The sequence below is a fragment of the Buteo buteo genome, chromosome 8 (genome assembly GCF_964188355.1).
Source record: "Buteo buteo chromosome 8, bButBut1.hap1.1, whole genome shotgun sequence".
Lineage (NCBI taxonomy): Eukaryota > Metazoa > Chordata > Aves > Accipitriformes > Accipitridae > Buteo > Buteo buteo.
In genome coordinates this window covers 43,546,729-43,570,622 of record NC_134178.1, presented here as the reverse complement: position 1 = coordinate 43,570,622, position 23,894 = coordinate 43,546,729, and the positions used below count along the sequence as shown (strand labels likewise).

General features: G+C 43.5%; 1 protein-coding gene across 3 annotated transcripts in view; it reads left to right on the top strand.

Moving 5' to 3' along the window:
* Positions 1-3,897: 3,897 nt before the first annotated feature.
* The window catches only part of B4GALT4 (beta-1,4-galactosyltransferase 4), a 32,150-nt gene continuing 12,153 nt past the window's right edge, over positions 3,898-23,894 (top strand). The window contains exons 1-3 of one of the 3 annotated variants that reach the window (XM_075034374.1): positions 3,898-4,372; positions 4,635-4,775; positions 22,486-22,965. In XM_075034374.1, coding sequence (XP_074890475.1) covers positions 22,698-22,965 — 268 coding nt within the window. In that variant the 5' untranslated portion in view covers positions 3,898-4,372; positions 4,635-4,775; positions 22,486-22,697. Of the gene's footprint in view, positions 4,373-4,624; positions 4,776-22,485; positions 22,966-23,894 lie in introns of all 3 variants that reach the window. The other 2 variants (XM_075034372.1, XM_075034373.1) reach the window with 2 other exon arrangements.

Below are 23,894 nucleotides of genomic sequence, written 5' to 3'. Positions count from 1 at the left end.
GTAGCTGTAGTGACATGAAATTCAGCACAAACCAATCGCTTGAACATCCACCAGTTGTGGGGATGACTTTTGAAGCCCGCTCTAAACTCCCTGCTGCTGACACCACGCTGTCACCAGCACCTAGACCATGTTAAAGTGAGTTCTGCTGCGCCGACTTGTACAACCGTGACAGTAAGTCATCACCGTCAGGGCGTGTTTCCATGGAAGTGATTTTGTGCTGCAGAATGTTTACTTAGCGTGTACTAGGATTGGGCTCCGAGGTTTAAAATAAGGGTGTAGCTGTATAAGACACAGTAAAAACAGGAGCACAGAACGCTGGATTTAACACAGCTATATCAACACTCTTACAGAAAATACTAGTGTCAGGGGGATCGCGAGTCACTGATGTCTAAACACTTGAGGCAGAACTTCCTCTTGTGCCCGCACAAACACCAGTCGGATTTTGTGTGCAAACCACTGCCTGGGAAGTCAAATCTCCCTTCCAAAGTTTTCCTCAGTATCACATCGGCATGCAAGAATGGGTCACTGCTGTTGTTCACCTTTCAAGGCCACATTGCATCAGGCAAGTGGCTTTCATCCAAAAGATTTATCAGGTAAAAGGCCTTTGTTTAAACTGTGAGACTGAAGAACAGAGATGAAAAAAGAAAGGCTGCTTTCACACTTGCTGCAGGGAAAAGCGTCCGACATGGACGACATATCTTCTGCAAGTCCTGTTTATGGAACAATTTTACTTCAGGTCACTGATGTCTATGTGAATAGGAAACTAACTTGCAGGGCTTTAAAATCTACTTCTGCTCAGCAAATAGCAACACTAACAGAAACAGACCCAAATGACCCATGTTCTGATTCTGTTTGCTCAGAAATTCCGCTGTTTCTATGACACTGTATTGAGATAAACTACATCCAGGATCACTTCATCGGTAATTTTTGAGTAGCACAAAGAACCTGCTGGTATGGAGTTGATTTCTGAGGGAAACCATTTGTGCTGTGCTAAGGAAAGTGATGAGGTATCAGGTTTTGTGCCTGATGTCACTGCCTCTTCCCAGGCAGGAAAAAAAAATGTCCATTCATCACCTCAATGTAATAATGTTACTCAACATGCCATATACTGTATGTCCTTCTCCAAACTGGAGATGCGGCATTCCACTCAAATACCTACTACTAAGTTTACAGATAATTATTTATTGGATGGCATTATTTCCACAACTAATGAATGATCTTTGGTCTTTTTCAAAGATTTCAAAAATATCATTTTACACTTTGAAAACCTTGAGTCACTGGGACATTTGGGGAAAAAATAGCTTGTACTACATTTGCATGTGGCATAGGGCCCAGTGATGCATGGCTGATATTCTGGGTAGCTTAAGTTCAGTTCTGGTTATATTCTACAAGTGAGATTAAAATCAACAGCTAAAGATCTCACCTAAGACAACCTGAATTTCTGAGGTAGGGGAAAATGTAAGGTTTTGCTTAAAGATAGATCACTAAAGGAGATCCCAGCCTCAGGACCCTTCTCAATACAGACTGTTCTCATGAGATCCACGAGAGGGTTTTATTTTTTGGAACAAGCATAACATTTAGTCCAGAGGAAAGAAACCTGATTCAGGAAAGTCTGGCAAATGTTAAATTTGCCAGATAAGAACACTTGTGGAGGAAAACATGCAGAGGGACTGTTATAAAAGAAGTGTAGCCATAGAAGTGCTTTTATCAGTTTAACACTGTGTTCCATGGGCCATAAATGGAGTTAACTGCTGTTCTCAGTGCATTTCTTTCCCACATCCCCCACGATGCCTTTACTGCAGTAGCCCAAGTTTCTCTCACATCCTTTATACCCTGTAACACAGTATCCCCGATACCTCTAAGTCCACACAACACTTGCAGATCCCCTGCATATCCCGATTTGCTTCTAGCATCTTCAGACATACCTTTGGCCACCTCTTCTCTCCCCTTATCTATCCTGCGAGACCACCGCCATAAGAGCTTCATGTCTCACTGTTTGCTTACCTATCTTTGTTGGCCTGTAAGATGAGTGAGAATGTCACTTGCTGTGTGCGTTGGGGCTGAAGATACACGCTAATTAAACCTGCGGTATGTGCGTGGACTGACAAGCCGGATAATGCCAGTACAGTCTCGGCTGGGTCAAACGATGACTAATGCTGTCACTCTCTCAGTGGAGTGTCTTCTATAGCTCTGATTCTCACAGCACTGACAGATACTATCTTTGAGACGGATGCCGCCTTGCCACATTTGATTACAATCAGCAAGTAGCATCTGGATTTGACAATTACGCAACATTATAAAACCTGACTTAAAACTCTCAACAGGTGTGACGGATACTATTGGAAAAGGGGTCACTCATACAGTTTTTACTGGACAACTACTCATACATCTTTTAATTTTGGATTTTCAACATCCTTCGCTATTTACAAACAGAAGGAATTTAAGACTATACTTCATTCTCCCTCAGATCCAATTTCTGACAATGTCAGCAGAGGCTATTTTTTTATTGCAAAAACATTTGCAACGTTTTGCTTCATTTAATTTTTTACACTTTTAAACATAAGTTTTCTCCTCTCCAGTTCTTTTAACAGAAGTAATTTCTCACCACAAAAGATGAATTTTGCTTTTTTCTTGAAGGGCTTTTTTAGTGCTTGACAGCAGATCCCTCTTGGGTGCAACGTTACAAGGTCTGGGTGGAATATTCCAGCTCCCGACGGGCACGCACGCAGGCTTACCCTAGAGCCAAGTGGAGTCAGTAGGACTGTAGCGTTCGCTACATATCAAGGTGCCACGCTTAGATCACTGGTCGGCCCGGACCAGGGAAAGAGACAGATAACATACACAGTGTGAGCGCCAACTTCCCCCTTTTATTGCGCAGTTAATTCCTTTTATACTAACAAGGGGAGGTGGGGTTACAGGTACATCACAAGGCTGCGACTAACCCTCTTAACTTTCCGTGACATCGCGAGATCTTCCGAATGCCGAACCCTACATAGGACAGCACTGTGGCCATCCCTACTGCTCCCCTTTTGCTCTTCTTGCCATCGACAGCGAAACGGCTTTGATATTTTGACCAAATAATTTAAATTAATTGTTCCTTTTTTGAGGGCAGGGGCAGTTACGCTGGAAAGTTTTGCATGGAGAAACAACAAATGTTGTGTTACAGCAATACGAACTTTGGTTAATCTATACGGTGATCTAATTTGGATTATAGGCAAAAATATCTTTGAGGCTTTTTTCAAATATTAAGAAAACTTACTAATAACACGATAAAACCTTTCAGCCATCTGCATGTGGCCACGTGCATTTGAGGGGGTTTTGTTTGCACTCCATTAGGGTTCAAGGCAGAAAGCCCTTTTGTGATTCGACTTCGGGAACGGGAACACCTTTCTCTTTCCTGAGTGATTAGGTTGTGGAAGCAGGCATCTTCTAAGTTCCGATTTCTGAGATCCTAAGAACTCCTGCCAAACCCCATCTAATTTCTCTGTAAATAAGAGCTAAATAGGATACGCTTTGAGAGGAAGCGGAACTCTCAACAAGTACCAGCGAGGCAAATGCTGCGATGCCCACGGCCCTCAAAACTCCCCTGCAGCTTCCAAAAACGCAGGCACTTCTACCCCAGGCGCTTCTTCTACCCCCGGCACTTCTTCTACCCCAGGGACTTCTACTCCTGGCACCACTTCTACCCCCGGCACGTCTGCATTCCGGCAAATGGCAAGACCTGGGGAGAGTTCTGGCGCCCAGCCACGAGCATCCCGGGCGTGCCGAGCCGCCGCCAACCCTCTGATCTGTGCCGATACAGTTACGCTCCCCGACTTTACTCTGAAATCCTGAGGCAAACAAAGCGGGTAAGGCCCGCTCCTCCCAGCCCCGCCGAGCGGCTGCCATGACGGGGAAGGGGACGACCACCACAGCGGGGTCGCTCTATCCCACCGGCGAAGGGGGGGTGTCTCTATGGCGGGAGGCGGTCGCTCTATCCCCCGCGCTCTATGGTTGGGCGAGGGCTGGGGGGTCGACGGCAGGTAAGGGCTGAGCCACGGCCCCTCACCCCGCTCCCTTCCGGAAGAGAGGAAGGAAGGAAAAGCAGGAAGGAAGGAAGGAAGAGAGGAAGGAAGAGAAGGAAGGAAGGAAGAGAAGGAAGGAAGGTCCCTCCGCCTCACGCCCCGGCCCCTCCGCTCCCTCAGCCGCCGGGCGGTCGCGCCCCGCCCCCGGCACGCGGCGCTGAGGCGAGGGGAGGGGAGGGGGGCGCGCGGGCGCGGCAGGGCGCCTGCGCGCGGGGGCGGCGGCGCGCGCGGGGAGCGGGCGTTTCGTCAGTCCGTCCGTCGGTCCGTCCGTCCGTGTGGCGCCGGGGGGTGAGAGGCGTCCCGGCCTCGTAAGTAACGCGTTTCGGTTAAAAAAAAGCGGGTTTTGGGGGGGGAGGGAAGGTGCCGGGCGGTGAGGTGAGGGCCTGTCGCCAACGGGCGGAGAGAGGTGCGGGAGGTGGGGGTGTCGGGGCCGGGTTAAACTGTGGTGAGAGGCGGGAGGGGGTGGTGGGGATAACGAATTCCCGGACGGTGCTTCAGTTTTAAACCCTTAGCGAAAGAGTGGAGAGCGTGTGTGATTAACTGTGCCTCGTACTTTTGAGCATCTGGTAGGTGGAGGAGGATTTGGCTCGATTTCTGCAGCTCATCGCTTCATAGGCAGTCCACTGTGTACGCGGGGAATCCTGCTGCAGTCATCGCTTGTGAACATCGAAGGCAGGACCTGAGGTTGCGATCCTGCAGATAAGCCTGCCGGTACGTAATTTCATTGTAGGGTTACTAAGTGGGAACAGTGCCCTATCTAGAAATTACATACCAGGTGGAAGTACTTACTCTATCGGGCTCAGAGATCCTAAGTCAGGAGGCCAGATGTAGAGCACTGGTGTTTTCACTTTAACGAAAGCTTTTTAACAGTTTTGTGGCAAAGTAAATTCAGTACTTGGTATTATTTTCTCCATTTCCCACGTGGAGAAACCTGGAGAACAGGCAAGTCATTCTGTTCACTATAATTTTCTCACTGATGAGACATAAACTTCTTCACTCATTGCTCTAGGTGTTATTTTGGACAAGAATAGTGATCAGAGGGCTTGAGAGGGCATTTGCACAGGTTTATGAGGGCCCTCATTTGATGACAATGCTGCAGGTGATGATGGAAATGTGTTTGCAGGTCTTGAGGGGAAGCAGAAATGGGGCTACTAGTGAGAGTGTTTGAGAAGGTTTGGTTTCTGAGTCATAATACAAATGCCTCTAAAGTATAGCTCTGATAGGACTTAAGACTTTCACAGCACTATGGTAGCAATAATCAAAAAGGGGAATACCTTACTTATATGTGCTTGTCTCGGAGAGTTAACAGTGAAGATCTCTTGTGGATTTAACATTCTTTCCACCCTTTTACTTAGCAGCTAAGGAAGTTCCCAAAGGACATCAGAGTTGGTTTAGAAGGGCTCGGTTTTCAACAGAGGGTTTTAGAGAAAAGGAAGGTGAAAGTTTGATGTCTTTGAGATGGCTAACATTTAAAAAAAAAAAAAAAAACAAACAAAGAAATAACCTTTAGGATCTGCTTACATTCTCTATAAATATTTACACTTTTTATCAGTAAGGTTGGTAGTTATGTGAGATGTTATTTCTCTAAAGATTTTTTTTTTTTCTTTGCAACTCAGTGAGGACTCTGTAAGTCTTCTGTTGTTAATTACCAATACTCTGATTAAATTTAGAATACTGAAAAGCACAGCTTTGGGGTTTCGTATTAGTCTCTGTCACTATTCAACTTTGATAATGTTTCATGAACCTTTCTTTAACACTGAATTATATCACCTTTCATCTAAGATACTGTAAATGAGTTTTCTTGATAAATGCTTTACGTGTGATCGATCTTGTTCTTGATTTGTGTAGTTATTTCCTTGTCATTTTTGTAACAGCTGTATTTAATTTTCACAAATACTTTTCAGTTAGAAGTAAGAATTTGGTTACTTCAGCTTAGGAAGGCTTGCATTTTTCTTTTTTGCTCTGGTTTGAGTTGCCATGTTCTTCTATTTTTTCCCTACATATAATTTAAAAGAGAAGTTGAGGGGTGCTTGATTTCTATTTTTTATTATATGATCCTAAATCTAAGTTGCATGAATGAGTTTGGTGAATTTGTGTTTTGCTAGTTTGAAGGTGGTATATCTGGGGATTCTGAAGCCTGGTCAAATGACTGCCTGCTTTGATGAAAGAGTTCCGTTAAAAACCTACTTGTTTAGGCAAATACTTAGTCCAAAAGACACCCAGCAGGTGTGCAACTGGGCTAGCTGTTTTTTTGCTTCAGAGGCTGTGTTTTTTGCACTGTGTATAAATGGGACCTTGAAAATACTGTAAAACAATGGGAGAGAGCTTCTATCACTTTTTTTTCTTTATAGTTTTTGACATATCTAGGGGTTTTTATAAGTATTGTCTCTCTGTGCTTTTCTTTCTTCTGTTGGAAGTGCTTTAGCATGCCTACAAGTAACATGCCTTACAGCTATGATTATGTCATCTTGGTGTCCTTAAATATTTTTTTTTTAGCATATATGCAGTGCTGCTGCTGGGAGCAACAACTGGGTAATGTTTATTCGTCAGGCAGTGAATTCTGGGATAAAGTTATCATGCATTATAATTCAGATAATCCTTTTAAACTGATACTATGATGATTCTAAATGTACACAATTATAAATAATAGCAAATTTTTTGGATCCAATGTTGCTGGGGCATCTGCAGCACTAATCTTGTGTCCTCAGTCTTCAGTCCTGTAGCTGACTTCTGAACTCTTCCAGCTAGTTCAGTGAGATGGGGAGGGGTAACACCTGCACAGTAATGAGAAGTGAAGGGTTGGAAAGGAGCCACTTTCCCCTACTCTGCTTCTGAGTGAAGTATCAATCCCCCTTGACCTTCTCTTGTTCCTGGAAAGAGCTAAAGCCTGGCTGCTGCTTGAGTGAAGAGGAGGAGGGTTGTAGAGGAACGGGAGCTCTTTAACCCTGAGGGAGTAGGAGAGGAGGAGTCCGTATCACATCTCACCTTTAGTTCTCTGGACTCCCCACCAAAATCCAGTGAGATGGGGAAAAGAGATTAGTAACTGAGTGTGAGGAAGAGTGATACACTATCTGCAACTGCCTGGAATTTTACTGCACTGCTTGTCCAAAAGGTTTACTAGTATCCTGATTCTCAGAGGATATGTTTTTAGAATTACTTCCACAAGCATTTGATTAAAATTGCTTGTTGCTAGGTTGAACTAGAATTGTTGGAACAGTTTTGAATTCTGTCAAACACTGTTCTAGGCTATAACACTTCCAAAGGATGTGAGTTAGAGCTCTTAAATTGTATGTTTGAAACTTTCGTCCTGCATAAAAATCCATCTGCAGATTGGTTGAAAATCTGCGTAGATGTAAACTGTGCTCTAACATTGAAAAGGTCCCGTACATTTAATAGCTTAACAAAATCATGCCACCTACACAGTGTCTTGATAGCTGTCTTTGCAGTAGGAACTGACAATTTGTAATCCTTACTGAGATAAGACTGTAAAAATAAAATTAAAAAAAAAGTAAAATCTCTTCATGCCTAAGGAAGCTTCAACTGGAATGTCTTTGGTGCAGTTCTCATGCTGAAGTACCTCCATGAGAAACAAATAATGGGATTCTGTTCTTAGTTATGCATTCATAACACGTTTACAACTTTATTAGTTTTCATTTATTTACAATTTTGTTCGTAGACACTTGTAAACTGAAAAATATAAATGTGTTAAGTAGCCACAGGTCTATACACTTACTTCAACTTCTGTCCTGTATTACTTTAGCTATCGGTGGTTGACACTTTGTTTAAAAAAATTAATTGTGAAGTACTTAAAGCTAAAGTAAGAATGTGCGCTGTTTTAATATAGTATTTCTCTCAGATGTTATTTTTTTGTGCAGCAGAGAGGTGAGTGAGGAATTTGGCCAGAAATGTGTTGAATTTTTTTTTTCTGTTTGGTTGGGGTTTTTTTGTAAAGTGGCAAGTTCTCTGACATCTGGCATCCACTCCAGTAAGGCAGCAGCTGCCAGAAAAAGATAGGGTATTGCTGAGTTGAATCATGACCTTAGCTTTCCATTATACATGAGATTCCTGTGTTCACAGAAATCTGTTTTACCATGTGCTTTTTCAGGATATTCCACTGACCTTGGGGGGAAGATGTTTTTAAATTGTGCTGTTTTGGTTTTTTTTAAAAGACAACTTATGTGGTAAGCAGTTAGGTAGTTACAGGCTGTGCCAGTACTGTTTGCTGTATGCCTTGCTCCATCTCTTTGACTGCACTCAGTCTGACAGTGCTGTGTCTTTTACAGTGAGGTCAGTGGCTCAGCTGTAGCTGTGTAACAAGAGAGGCCATTCATAAATGTGTGTCTTGGCCTGGAGATGTTAGATTGCATTTCCTAGCATAAAATAAGAGTTCATTACATCTTAGCAAACTGAAAACTGTACTGGAGTATTGGAGTAGCACCTGCTTGATTGGCCTGTGCTTGATAATGATGTTGAGTCATTTGCAGCAAAGGCTCTGTACTTGCTTAGTAAAGAAAGCACATGCTTTTCCTTTGGTAATCTCAGAAATCTTAATGTGACGTTTTAGGCACTGGGTGTTTGCCAAGAGTTGGGTCTCTGTTTTAGAAGTGAAATGTGACTATATAAAAATGTCTGCTCCTTGCTCACCAGATTGTCTGGATATGTTAAAAGTATATCCACTATCTAATATTTGAGATAGATGTAAAGCACTGCAACAAGAGTAATGCTAAAGCCAAGATTCCTCTAGGGCCCTATATTAAGTGAACTGAAATTTCTTCTGGATTGGTGAAATTGTTGCCTCAAGTTTGTCTGCCTGAAGATAGATTAGCATAGCTATGGCAGGATACTTATGCCATGTAGAATGACTGTCTAGATTAACAGTCAGAAAGTGTCAGTTGGTTAATCTGAGGCAGTAGAAGTAAGTAGTTACTGTTCTGGACATCAGTAGAGGACAACGAAGCTCAGAGGTATAGATCACAGGTGTGTGCGTGCTGTGCTGGAGGTACAGGGTGGAGGGGACTCTGTCACCTGGGCGTACTAGTCAGAAAATGATGTATATTCTGAGTAAATAGGTACGAGTTATTAAGAAGCCCTACATATCAAGCAATGCACTGGATCTTTTAAACCACTTTTAAGTTGGTATTTCACTTCAGCTAATGAAATACTGTATTGGGTGTAGGTGGCAAGGTGTTAGCAGTGGTGTTGGTGTAGGGCTGGTCTCTGTGAGAAGAGGCTGGGGCTGCACCTGTGCTGAACGCAGCCAGTTCCAGCTAGCCCCAAAATGGACCCACCGCTGGCCAGGACTGAGTCCACCAGCCAAGCTGGTGGTGCCTTGGGGGAAATGTATTTAAGAAAGGGCAAAATGCTTCCCAGCAGCTCTGAGAGGGGTGAAGGGGGCGGGGGGGGGGGGAGTGAAAAACAGCTCTGTGAACACCAAGGTCCAGAGAAGGAGGAGGGGAGGAGGCGCTCCTCATGCGGGGCAAATGTCCACCCTGCAGCCCGTGGCGAGGACCATGCTGGAGCAAATGCCTACTTTGCAGCCCATGGAGAGCCCATGCCAGAGCAGGCTCCTGGCGGGGACTGCAGCCTTTGGAGAGGAGCCCACGCAGGAGCAGATTTTCTGGCAGAAACTGTGGCCCATGAAAGGGAGCCATGCTGGAGCAGTTTGTGAAGGACTGTAGCCCATGGGAAGGACCCATCCTGAAGCAGGGAAAAATGTGAGGAGGAAAGAGTGACAGAGGGGAGCTGTTATGGACTGACCTCCCGTTCCTCATTCCCCTGCGCTGTTGTGGGGTGGAGAGTAGAGAAGGTGGAAATGAGGGAGTGAAGTTGAGCCTGGGAAGAAGGGAGTGGAGGGGAAGTGTTGTAGTTTTTGTGTCTTGCTATCCTGCTCTACTTTTAATTGGCAATAAATTCATTTTCCCCAAGTCAAATCTGTCTTGCCTGTGACACTAATTGGTAAGTGATCTCCCTGTCTCTATCTTGACCCATGAGCTTTTTCATCCTATTGTCTCCCCCTGTCCTCTTGGGGAGGGGGGAGGTGAGAGAGTGGCTGGGTGGGTGTCCAGCAGCTGGAAAATCAGTGAAACACATTCAAAGGACAATAGGCTTCACACATACCAGTGCACAGGGACTGCTGCTTTTGTCCAGTGTGTTCCTTGTGGAGCAAGTTGTTCAGCTCTTTGATCATAAACCAGAGCAGGTTGGAACACAGGAATAGTGCTGCTCCTTTGGAGTAATGTTGGGTGGAAGAACAATGGCATCCCTGTTAGGTGAGATTCTGAGATGCTCCTATTTTCTTCTCTGTCCTGCATGTTTGAGTTAAAGCTGTATGGAGAGTCCTCTTTCAGTGCTTTTCTGCCATGATGTTCCTTTTGTAGGAAATGGGTTTATTGTATTTGCCTGCCAAGCCTTTCCTCATTTACATCTGTTGCAATCACTTCTTCTGTGATGCCCACACGCATGGAGACAATAAGTTACGTAAGCTAAATATCTAGGTTATTTCCTGGTGTGTTATGTATTCTTTATCTTTTTTTAGTTTCTAATTCAGGGAGTTGGAGCTGCCAGTACTTTTGTTCTTTTACATTGAGTATCAAGCAGTTATCAAGTAATAAATAGCAAGACAAAGTGTGGAGCCAGCACATCTGTTTGTATTCTCGACACAACTGGAATGTTTTAGCTGGCAGTGGCTGTGATTCTGATCAGGCCCCACAAATGCACCTTGGTCTGTTTCTTTTTAACTCGTACCTTTCGTCTTTAAAATTGTCTGGTTCGAGGCAGTTTGTAGAATGCTACCCATTAGTGGCTGGAAATGTATATTATTATCTTCCTAAAATAACCCTTCCTGTTCAACTGAAAGCTGAGCTACTGTTTTTCTGCTGGTAGTCATAGTATCACAGAACCAGGTCTTCTGACATTCTTCAGTGGGAGGGGTAGGCAGAGGATCACAGAAGGCTGCTAGAAATACTGCTTGCCTCCTGATCTGGCTAACCCCATGTTTGCGTGAGAGCCTATGCTGGTGCAGAGAAAGTGTAGTTTGGGGACTGGAGTGGAGAGGAGGGTGAGACAGTGATGGTCGAGATCCAGACTGGTCTGACTTTGTGGCTGACCGGTTAAAACACACAGTAGTCCTGAAGGTTTTTTATATGCTACTAGGTGTCTGAAACAGGGAAGTTTTTCCCCAAAACTCTTGTGCAGTCCTAATAATAAATAAGATCTTTGTGGCATAGAGGAGGCTTACTGGGGAAGCTTTGAAACACCTACCTGCTTGGAATGTACGTATTGCACAAAGAGTTCAAACAGGTTTGAGTTACAGGAGATAAACACTTGTCACGAGGCTGTACCTGTCCTTTCTCTCCCCACCTCTAAGGCAATCCATCTTAGCCATGTAGCCTGTGTGTACTCAGGCCTCGTCCTTTTTATGGTGTTTTGTCATTATCAGTAATGTTGACTGGAAGCATGAGAAAATCCCACCCTTACCTGGCAGAGGTGTGCTCATAAATTACTCTAATGTAGGTGCAACTCTACTGAAGGAAATGTGTTTGTTAGCTTAATATATAGCAGCTAGGGAGGAGGCTTAGGTAGGCTGGCAGCAAAACTTTTCCAGGCAGCTGTGTACCAGACCAGAGCTCAGTAAGGACAGCTAGCATTGTGGAGCTGCTGCCCTGGTAGCCTGGGAGAGCCCCAGATGGGCAAGATGGCAAAGAGACACCCTCCGTTGGTTCCATCCTGCTGATTCTGCGAAGTTGCTAGAGGAGTGTTATGGGGCAGAGTGGTGGAAAAAGCACCAGTGGGGGACAGCCTTGTAATAGTTAAGTTACCTTTTGTGAAAAGACTGGTCCGTGAGCCAGGCTGGTGAAACACCCTTGCAAAAGTACACGTCGCTGTCATCAGCAGGTATGTCTGGGTGATAACAGAGAGGAGTACAGTGGGAGTGCCTGGGCTTCTGCACAGGTATGGACAAGAGGGTGGGCAGCTTGATCCGCTTAAGAAGAACGGCATCTCTATCGTTAAAAATCTCCAAATGGAGCAGATACCAATAGGGCAGCACTAGAAATTGTGGTTTGCTTTTAGGAGCAAAGTCTTGAGCCTTTGTTTCCAGTTGGATGGTTCGTTACAGTAATTATTTGTATGCAGTATTGCTTCTGGCACAGTGCACTGTCAAGATATGCCTGGTTCTGCTGTGCTAGGAGGAAAGGAGAGAGGCTGTCAGCCATCCCGGGCTGGGACAGAGCCGGGGGAGTGGTATGTGGGATGGCACTGGGGAGCCTCTTAGGGCTGGGGAAAAGCGGGATGTGTTGGCTCTTTTTTTTTTTTTTTTTTTTTCCCCCCCGTCATCCTGTGAGTTTTGAGCTGACTCTTTCCTGCAGCATGTGAGCAGTAACAGAGGTCTCTTTATGGTGTGGGGTTTCCTGGATGAAAAGTGCCTGCTGCTTGCGTAGCACTCTCCATACTTTTTGGAGTGACTGCTCTACAGGAAGGAGGGATGTGGCAGCAGCAGTGAGTGGTTTAATGCGCTTGCTTCATTTGGCTTGAAATCCTGAGAAGTGGAAAGGCTGTTTGAGGGTTGGGTTTCTTTTGTTTGTTGTTTCGTTTGTTTTTTTTTTTTAAATAGCCCATGACTTCACCATTTCGCAGTGCAGTTGGTGGGGTTTTTAATAGGAAGAGGTAATAGGATTATAAGTGTTGTATAAAAGAGATGCTAAAAACTATTAGCTTAATGCCCTACTGAAACACTAATCTGCTGAAAAGAAGGAAATGCCTGTGAAAGGAGCAGGTTTAGACTCTTGTAAAACTTGAGGACTTGAAGGTCTTGTGTAGAAAAGCTGATGCTGTACAGTGGTCTTTCTACCTTGTCAGTTGTAAAGAATTTAATTCTTTCTTGGAAGGCTTAATGAAGATTGCTGTACTTCTTCAGATACTCCCAGAGCTAACCTATTGCTGCTTTTGGTTTTGGCCTAGATAAAATACTAAATAGTAGTCTGCATAGTACAGAGCTCATAAATGCAGTCCCCAGGAACTCTTTTCATGCTTCATTTCCTGCTTGAACTTATAAGGGTTTTTAAAGTTGAAAATTGTTTTCGCTGCTGAACCTGTTCTGCTGTCTGTGGAATTTGTGTGTGAGCTTGAGGAGGTTGCAGAGGCTTCTGGAAAATCCTGCATGATAAGAAACTTGTCCTTACTGGGCACTGTGAAACAGGTAGAGTCAGAAAGTTAGTTTGTGTAAATTAAAAATTAATTTTCCATGCATCAAATTAAAGTATCTCTCAGGAGCTGTCCTGCAGATGTTCCATATAGGGTGAATTGTTTTAAATACAAACACATGAAAAATAAAATTTAGGCAGCGTGTTCTCACTGTTTAGTTATACTGTTAAATGTTAACTTGTTTTGATAAGTAATCATGTGAATCTAGGCTTTAGCATAGTTATCATAATGACAAATTTTATCTAAAAACGTATCAGGGAAGAATAAGTGTTTGGAAAATAATGAGTGTTTATCAACTCCAATTACATATTCAATTCTGTTTATAAGATTGCTTTCCTTCACTAATATCTAGATAAGGGCTACCAGTAACCAGTCTTCCTGCTGATATTGTCTTTGTCTACCTAGAAGTTTTGCTTAGATGAAAAAGAATGGCCTTTAGTGTAGAATTTCTGGGTATCTCTGAGCTTGGTAATGCTAGTGGCTTCAATCAGGCTGCTAGGCAAATGGGTAGATGACCTTGCAGCCCTTACGTGGGGAACCAGCTTGCACCTACGTTGCTCCCTTGCTCTGTGCTTGCACAGCATGTCAGACTCCAACGCACATGTATTTCTGTTGGGGAAAACCTTGAATGAAAATGGATGGGGTTCTGATCTTCCCAGTTTGCTTTGGAAGAAATCTTGTCCATGCTAGAACCTTGCTTACTATTTTGGCCTTTCTGGATGGAGAGGGGCAAGTTAGGGCTTTGTGTTCGTGCCAGCAGGCTCAAGGATCAGAACTGAACACCCCTGTTCATGGAGGAGTCATACAGCACTGTGTTTCTCATAGGTTCCTACAGGTAGGCTGTTCTGAACAGTGCTAGGAACCTTGGAGCAAGCAAAGAGGATTTGGCATGCATTTCAAAAAACGTAGCAGGCTACAGAACTTGAGCTGGCAGACAAGCTGCAAAGCACAGGGGCAGTTATTGCTACAGATGCGATGTTGGGGAGCAGAGATCGTGCAGTATTTATGTGCCTCAATATGATCATGGATATGTTTAGAAGTGCATTCGAAGTGTCTTGTCTAGATATGAGTATGTCTACATATAGATGGAGACCTTTCTCATTTTTCATTGATTTTGGAATTCTGGCTGATGTCATATTTGAATAACTGGTTTTTTTCTGTTTAATTTTTTTTTCATGGATTTTGAAATGGGTATCGTGGTGTTTTTAACCTTGTGGCCTGAAGTGCTGTGCCCTTCTAGTCAGCTATAACTTTCTAAACTAGGTTTGGTTATGCTTCACTGAGAATTTACTTCGCAAGAGCAGCTGCGCTTTACATTCCGATGAAAGTTTCTTGGTACCTTTGATGAAGGTCAGATCTAGCTAGAGTCAGGTTTGAGAGCTATGAGAAGAGTTTAGTTGCACCACAGACATTTTGCCACCCATATTTAAGGGTTAGTCACCCTGAATTACAAAGTCCAGAAGAAGGAAGAACCACATTTCCAATGTCTTGCAGATTATTGTTTATAACAAGATTTGTTTAGTACTGAATTTTTGGTTGAATTATTGTTTGCATGTTTTAATGTCTGACTGGGTGGTCTTTTTTCACCCACCAACCAATATATCAGCCATGATTTAGGGATATCAAAGATGACAAGATAGGTAACAAAAGGAAGATGAGGGAAAATGTGGGCCCGTTGCTCAGTGAGATGGTGGACTTGGTTACGCAGGATGTGGGAAAGGCTGAGCTACTGAATGCCTTCTTTGCTTCAGTCTTTACTAGCAGGACTGGGATTCAGGAATCCCAGGTCCCAGAAACCAGGGCGAAGGGCTGGAGTAAGGAAGCTGTACCCTTGGTCAGTGTGGATTTGCCAAGGGGAAGTCATGCCGACCAACTTGATAAACTTCTACAATGAAATGACTGGCATGGTAGATGAGGGGAGAGCAGTGCATATTGTCTACCTGGACTTCAGGAAGGCCATTGACATTCTCTCCTGTAAGATTCTCATAGGCAAGCTGTTGATGTATGGGCTGGATAAGCAGACAGTGAGGTGGATTGAAAACTGGCTGAACAGCCAGGACCAGAAAGGTGGTTATCAGCAGCATGAATTCCAGTTGGAGGCTGGTAACTAGTGCTGTACCCCAGGGGTCAATACTGGGTCCAGTCCTGTTTAACATCATCATTAATGATCTGGATGATGGGGCAGAGTGTGCCCTCAGCACGTTTGCAGACTGGACCATGTTTTGAAGAGTGGCAGATACGCCAGAGGGTCGGAGGAACAATCCCACTTACCATTACATGCTGGGGACCACGCAGCTGGAGAGCAGCTTGACAGAAAAGGACCTAAGGGTGGTGGCATCAAGCTGAACATGAGCCAGCAGTGTGCCCTTGCAGCAAAGATGGCACATGGTATCCTGGGCTACATAGGCAAAGTATTGCTAGCAGGTCGAGGGAGGTGATTCTTCCATTCTCAGCACTGGTGAGGCCACACCTGGAGTCCTATGTCCATTTCTGGGCTCCCCAGTATAAGAGAGATGGACATACTGAAGAGAGCCCATGAAAGGCTGTGAAGATGATGAAGGGACAGAAGCATCTCTCCTGTGAGGAAGGGCTGAGAGAGCTGGGACTGTTCAGCCTGGAGTAGAGAAGGCTCAGGGAAAAACTTCTCAATGTGTATAAATACGTGAAGGGAGGGTGTAAAGAGGATGGAGCCAGGCTCCTCTTAGTGGTGCCCAGTGCCAGGACCAGAAGCAATGGGCACAACTGAAACACAGGCGGTTCTATTTGAACATCAGGAAACACTTTTCTTACTGTGAGGATCACTGAGCCCTGGCACAGGTTTCCCAGGGAGGCTGTGGAGTCTCCATCTTTGGAGATATCCAAAAGCCATCTGGACACAGTCATGGGCAACTGGCTGTTGGTGGCCCTGCTTGAGCAGGGGGGGTTGGACTAGATTAGCTCTAGAGGTCCCTTCTAACCTCAACCATTCTGTGGTTGTGATTTGTCTGTCCTCAACCTGTACTTAATTGGTAAGGGTTTAATTTTATCTAATTGGCAGTTACAAAGTGCAAAGCATCTGCTCCGTTATTTCCTTTGAATTGCAAAATGGCTGTTTGGTTTTATTAAGGTTGGAGTAGGTTCTGCATGACTATTCTAGTCAGTATTTTATTAAGACTATTCCATTAATAATGATTTTATGGAAGTATTACAATGCTGGCTTTTATACTACTTTTCCAAGTGTAGACCCTCCAGAGGGGCAATGATCAAGCTTTCCTTATGTTTCTCTGACAGACAAGTTTTATTGAGGCTTAACCTCTTGCTTGTCCTTTTATTTCCAGTTACTGTCCTCTTAAGTTCACGAGTTCTTCATCTTTGTCCGGAGTCATAGAAGTGCCAGCTCTTCACTGTGCTTCTCAGTTGCCTTCATTCCTGAGGGTACAGATCTTCATCATTTGTTAGTAGATACAGACATGCCTTTCTGTGCACCTGCCATTCTTGTGTCTCAGGGAAAAAAACCAAATACTTTTTAACCTATGAAGTAATAATGTAAGGTAAATTGATGGGTAAATTGATTCATGTATATTTTTCCATTTAAGATACCCAAAATATCTTGATGCTTTCCAAATTTTGAAATACATACTATATTCTGCATAGAAAACATCAAAATACCAAACTGCAAGTTTATGAAACATGAATTATGCCCTTCTGGGTGCGTGTTGTGATGAGTTGAAAGTGACTAATTGTTGTGATTGTGCATGTGTATTTATGCTGCTCTGTTGAAGTGCTCACGTGTATTTTAAGCAAGAGGAACATTCTGTCACTGCCGTAGAACTCAGTGGAGATGTGGTTTTAGTTATCATGGGAAATAATTCATGCTGACAACAGTACGGTCTGAATATTTGTCAGAGGCCAGTACTGTGAACTTGTAGTAACATCGGCTTATAAAGGAATCTCGCAAAGCTGACAAAGGAAACTGGTATGTGTGAGGTATCACCGAACTGAATAGTAGGGGAGGAGGGTAGAAACAAGGTTAGTGCAGTAAGTTCAGAGTTTATGTTCATAGTTTAACATCTTGTACCTTAGCAATTTTACACCTGTGTGCTCTTCCTGATATTTAAAAAAAAAGTATTTTGGAAGCTTGTTCTTCTGACTAATACTGCTGATTGCTTCCTGATATTTCATTATGTCTTTTTCCATGGATAGTTAATTTTTTTTTTTTTATTTGTGGAAAAAAATAATTTCTTATGGGGATAGCCCATTTGCACTAGTCTGTGCATCAGAGGCAAGCAACTGTCTTAACTTTAAGGATGCAGTCTACTTCTGATAAAGTGGGAGGCTATGAATTTAAGTAATTGATTTTTAGCAAACACCTGTTAGTCATTCAGTATCTTAACTTTATGTTGTCCTTTTCAGCCCAGATTAATCTGGAACACATTTAGATTGAGTGATGGAGAAGGAAATTCCCCCCTCATGCACGCACTTTGTGCAACGATACCCGTGATTTATTGTGGAGAGATTACCCGCCTTAGGGGAAGTGCTTCACCTGCTGAACGCTGCACAGTGACTGAGAAGTTATGAAAGGCATCAATTTAGATTATTCCATAGAAACCTGCAATGAGCAAATTACAAGGTCTTTGATTTAATTATTACACATTGATATTACCCATGGGGTCCACAGTATTTACTGTTCTTAGATCATTCATATAGCTTATCACTGATTTCCTGCATGCAAGTATTGCAGAGTATAAACTGGTGGGGGATGGTGGACATTTTCTCTTTTATTTGAATCCGTATTGTTTTGGCGATGATATACAGTGGGATAATAGCATAAAGCATTTTGGACCATTATGTCCTCAGTTGCTGCAGTTGTGAATTGGAGTCCTAAGCAACCGATCTGAAATTTGAACAAAGCTGCGGTTCAGAATCACTTCTGTCCTGCAAAAGTCTTTCCCTGGTATGACAGCTAATGACAGCGAACTAGGAAGTAATGCTGGGCTGAAAGGCACTCACTGATGTTTCAGCTGGCAATAGTCAAAAACAAATGTTATCCTGTTTACTGCTCATTAGTTGAGCTAAAAACTGGAACTATTTAACTCAGTGTATCAATATGATATTTCTACTGTCATCTCCTAGGGCACCATGGCTACTAATTTTATATTATTATGGCATGTCTGCCAGCAAGACTCAGCAAAATGTAAGAAGTAAAATTAATTGCTGAAACAAAATATATTCATTGAAAATCTCAACATTTTTGTCTTCCCTTCCATTCATGTAGTTTTCCCATTTGATTTCCTTCTACTTACTTTTATTTTCCTGTTTAGTTAGGGGACTTTTCCTCTATACCTGTTGCAGAGACTGATTGAATTGAGACTCTAGAAAGATGGGGAGATTTTTTAACTGGGTTTAATCCTTTTTCTGCTTGAGCCCACTTCAAACTTTTTGATTAATTTTTCTTAACTGTAAAACAGTGATAACTCTCATCTGTTTTCCTGGGCAAACTGGAGGGTCCTGTCGTCTTAACTGAGATTTTCCTCTTCCCTCTTTTCCTGTTGCTTTTTCATATCTTAGTCCCCTTGCCCCCATCTGCCCACATTCCCAGTAGTGTGTTTTGTATATTGTGTCAGTACTTCAGCTGTAGCCTACAGCTGTTGTGAAGAAAAGCAGAATAAAGACTGTCAGAATAAATAGTATTGGTTACTGACAGCAACTGCAGGAATACTTAAAAAAAAGGTGGTTAAAACAAACTAGTATTTGGAGTTTATGGAGATTCTGATCTTGCAGGACCCTAGACTAATGATTGATTGTAGTTGGTCTTAGTAGGGAAAAGAGTGGAGTGAGGTGTCCATTTCAACCACTGGTTTTAAAATACGCAGGACCACCACGCTTTTTTAAATTGTGATGAAGCTTTTGTAGAACAGATCTGTCACATCTCCCCCTTGAAGGGTAGAAGCTGGAGAATCCCTGTCCCTTGCTGCCATTTTCCTTATCTCTCTGGATTAATGAATTCTGTTCTGAATACCACCAAGGCTGTGTTAGGACAGTGTTCACAAAACCCAGAACCAGTAGGAAGGCTACCAGGTCAAAAGAAGGTTTGTGTGCCCTTTTGAGGGGGAAAATAGTAAGGGGGACAAATCCTTGCTGTTCTTGCATTGATCTCCAAGCTTTGGGATAGCTATGTGACTGTATTAATCACCATTAATCTCTCCATCTGGTTGCATTCTGGTTCAGGTTTGTTTGTAATACTCAGGATAAAGTTGCTGAGCGCTGCGGAAAGATCGGAGACTTGAGAATTGGTTTTACAGTGGTGGTGGTACCCTCCCCAGCGCTCAGTCAGCATGTCTACCCTGTGCTGTAAGTAACAAAGGTTGTGTGACAGGTACCAGGCAGAGAATTAGGCTGCTGGGTGAGCTGGTGCAGACAGGCTCACATGCGTGCTGCTCAGGGTTAGCATCATCTGGCATCTGTAGCAGACTGTCAAAAAGCATGCCCCAAAATACTTGGTGTGGGCTTCCTCTGGGGAGTGTGTGGTGGTTCTGAGACATTACTATTTCATATGTGTATTTTTAATACAAGACTGTATTGTGCCTGCCAGAGCGGTGGTGGTACATAGCATGATATTGAGGCTGAATGTTGCTTGTCCCAGGGTTGTGGTGAAAGGAGTATTGAGTGTTTTCAGAAACATGGCTTGTTGGGGTAGCTGTCAGCAGTGAGAGCAGTGCTCTTCTACAGGTATGCGAGACCTCTGCCAGCTAATTCTGTGGTAAGAATTTGTTGAACAGCTGTCATGGTGCAGAAGGAGAAAAAGTTTCTAGTTCTCTTTTCTGTTGTCAGTGTTGGCTGTATAGGAGAGAGAAGTGATGGAGGTATGGTTTTACTCCAGTATGTATGTAAATACACCAAGGAGGTGTGCTAAGTGAGTGTAAAAATTTTTATAACTGAGGCCAAGACTTGTTTGCATTTGGATCTGAAGTCTGTGTTTGTTCTGTTGGATAGTGTAGAAGCTGGATACTGTTTTACTCCTCTTGGTATTATAAAATGAATTACCTTCAGAAACAAGTAGTCAAGCTTACTGTATCTGTGAAATGTGTTACCGACTGCCCCTCAGAATTGCTTTCCAGTTGTTTATTACAAGCTGACAGTAAAAAGTAGTGTGTGCTGTCAGCATGCAACTTAGATTTGCTGATCCTCAGGGTTTTTTTGTTTGTTTAGGGTTTTTTAAGATTTATATAGCTATCCTGAACTGTGTAGATTCCTTATTTTGTAGGTCAGTTGGATGTTAGGTGTTGCTCTGTTGCTGGTGTTTTCTTTCCTGTTCTGACAACAGAGCTGATGGGTATCAACAGAAGAAAAACTAGTTCTGTTCATTCTCAGGTTTCCTGTGGAGAGTAGTAGAGACCCATGCTGTCAATACCTTACAGACTATACTGATGATTTCACATGTGGAAAATCTGGGGAAAGGATGTAAATGAGAGCACTAAGCTAACTTTTCTGTGTCTTTTAAAACAATGAGGCAGACGCCCATGTGGTCTCCAGTGTAATTTATCTAAGAACAGAAAGAATTCATTGGAAAATGTGGTCTTGAGGGTTGGGAGACAAGGAGGGGAGGACTAAGAGGAACTCAGGCTTCCCTTCTTGTTTGTTTTGGTGATTCTGGCCTTGTGTTCTTGAAGACCAGATGGGGAAAAAAATCCCAGCAAAACCCCTCAAAAAACTGAGGTTATTAGTATGGCTGCATACTAATTTTTTTTTCCTTCTCAAGAACCTCTCCCCTCTTTTTTTTTTTTTCCCCCTTCCCTCTTTTTGTCCCCCCTGTCCCCTCTGCCCCCTTTCCTTGTAAGTAAAATTCTCTTCTCTGCTGTAGCATCTCTTGGTTTGGTTTTGGTTTTGTTCTCTTCTCTGTTTGAGGTTGAAGTGGATGTGGAGAATCTTCACTGTTAGTGGTAAGGGCACTGAAAACTCTTCTGTCGCTTCCTTAGAGCAGCACTGTGCATTGCATGTGGATGGAGAGAGCAGGTTAGCCACTCCGTGTGGTGCTTGCCAGGAGGGACAGCAGCTTGTCATTCCCAATGAACCTCGAGAAGCTCGGGCAGTACATTGAGTAGTTCATGTTGTCAGTCCTAGGTCTGGCTCCCACATATACATCCCTGTGAATCAGCAAACTTTTCCAGAAGACACCTGGGCTAAACTAGTGGGAATGTGGAGTTACTGTATTCCTTCTGCCTGTGATATCTCTCCAGGGTCTCATGTATATTTTGAAAGCTGCTATAAAATAACTTTCCACGTTCTTGTGTTTCTTCTCTTTGATCCAGCCTGTTTTGTGTGCATTGTCTTTAATCACTGCCTTTGCTTCACTTAGCCTCGGTCCTTGTTCTTCTCACAGGTGGCAATTTTCTTGTGTGTTTTCCATATCAAAGCTCTCTGTTATTGAAGTTTCATTCTTTATCTGCTGTGAGATGATAATAACAGACAAAAGTATTAGCATGGTAACTTCATAGTATGATGGCAGTGAAAGGCTGTATGAAAGTGGAGCTCTTGAAAGAAGGCAGGGAACAGAACAAAGGATTGGATCATCACAGACCTAACACTGAAAAACCGAACCTTCCCCTTGAAAAACAGGAATATTTGCCTCCTGCAGCAGCATGTGAGAGGGCATACTGGGCAAAGATCCACAAGGTGGTACTGGCAGGCAGCAAATACGGAGGAATGATTTCTGATGCCAGTCAGGTATTGTGGGGTTCACACTGTGTTGTGCAGAGCAGCACAGCATCAGTAATACTCTCTTTCAGTAGAAAACAGTTTAAATCTGCAGAGATTGATGTGGTTTTCATTTTGATGGAGGGGAGCTAACTTTACTCATAGCCAGCAGAACCTCTTGCCTTGCACCTTTTGTTAATTTTGGTGGGAATAGTAGTAGTAAAGCCCATGTATTGCCAGGCACTGTACACAGACATAACATGGGGCAGCGGTTGCACTTTCTGGTCTGGAGGGGGAAAAAAAAAAAAAAAGAGAGAGAGAAAAAAAGACTGGGAGTGGAGAACAAAGCAGGAAAGTCATTTGCCTAAAATCATGCAGCTGTTTTGTGGCTGAGCTAGGACCAAAGCTCAGTGTCTTAGTTTCTGACCAGTAGTTCATACTTGCTGTTCCTTTCATGTTTTGCCATAAGCTATTTTCATGAAGTCTGTGAAGGTACAGGAGTGGAGAGTGGTAGAAACTAACACTTTTTTTTTTTTTTTTTGTCCAGGTAAAGTTGTATTTTCTGACATTTGAAGAGCAAGCAGCACCATAGCTCCATGAATTGCAAAACCTCAGAAAGTGTGGCAGCCCTCCCTACCTCCAGCTTTTCTTCCTTACTGTGACGTTCTTCTCAGGACCTTTGGTTTCATCCCCACTGGGCACGCAGTGGCCTGCCTCAGCATCAGAGCAGAGGAAGCAGTTTGTGGATCAGAGAGCGCCATGGCCTTGAGCTTGTATGTCTTTCACCTCTTCCATAAGTTCAAAGTGTTGGTGCTTGTCACTTTGTGTTTGATGGTGCTATGGGCCACATTCAGTTACTTTGTGGACTCCAGAGGTGAAATTTCTAAAGCTAAGAGCATGGTGGAGGATTTCAGAAAGGTAACTAGCCTGGAGGACAGTCAAAAGGAAGAGGAGATTGAATCAGTTGCAAAAGTTCCCACGGTGGAGTCATTTCAGGGTCACTGCCCCGCTCTGTCTCCGTACCTGCGTAAGTGATGGTGCTTTCCTCTCTTTTCTAACAAGTTACATCTGCTTTGGTACTGCTGACTTGATTTTCTTCCTAGCCGTTTTACAGTTAGACACTTTTCTTGTGAAACAAGTATAACGCAACCAGTTGCAGTAAGCACTTCTGGGTGAGGAAGCGACTTGTGGCACAGAGTGCTTGTGCTGGGTCTGGCTGGGATAGCAGCCGGTATGGTGCTGTGCTTTGTCTTTGTGCCTAAACCAGCTTTGGTAACGCACCAGTGACTTGGCTACTGCTGAATGGTGTTTGCACACTGTTGAGGCTTTGTCTTTCTTGTTCCCAGCCCCCTAAAATCTGGTAGGCAAGAGGTTGGGAGTGGACACAGCTGGGACAGCTGACCCCAACTGACCAAAGGGATGTTCCAGACCATATGACCATACCATTTATCATGCTCAGCAATAAAAGCTCAGGGAAAGGAGGAAGGGGGGATGTTCATGGTTACAGTGTTTGTCTTCTCAACAACTACTATGCGTGCTGAAGCCCTGCTTCCCAGGACGTGGCTGGACACCTCCCTGCCAATGGGAAGTAATGAATGAATTTCTCTTTTTACCTTGCTCGCATGTGCAGCATTTGCTTTTTTATTAAACTGTCTTTATCTCAACCACAAGTTTTTTCACCTTTCCTTAATTTTTTGCCCTTTCGATTTTAGATGTACTTTCATCTCTCTGTCTTGACAGTTGAAGGACTGCACAGCTGCGTTGGGGTTAGCACTAGTTATGATGAAGGTCCAAATAGGTGACTCTTTCCTTGGTTTGGCCATTTTAATTGCCCAGGTTTTTTTTGGTCTTGGTATTGGTAGCAGCACCGGGCTTCTGCTTTGCAGTATCATGTCATTGTCTTCCTCTTCCTTTTTGTGAACCTGATTAGGGATTTGTTGGGGAAGCTGGATTCTT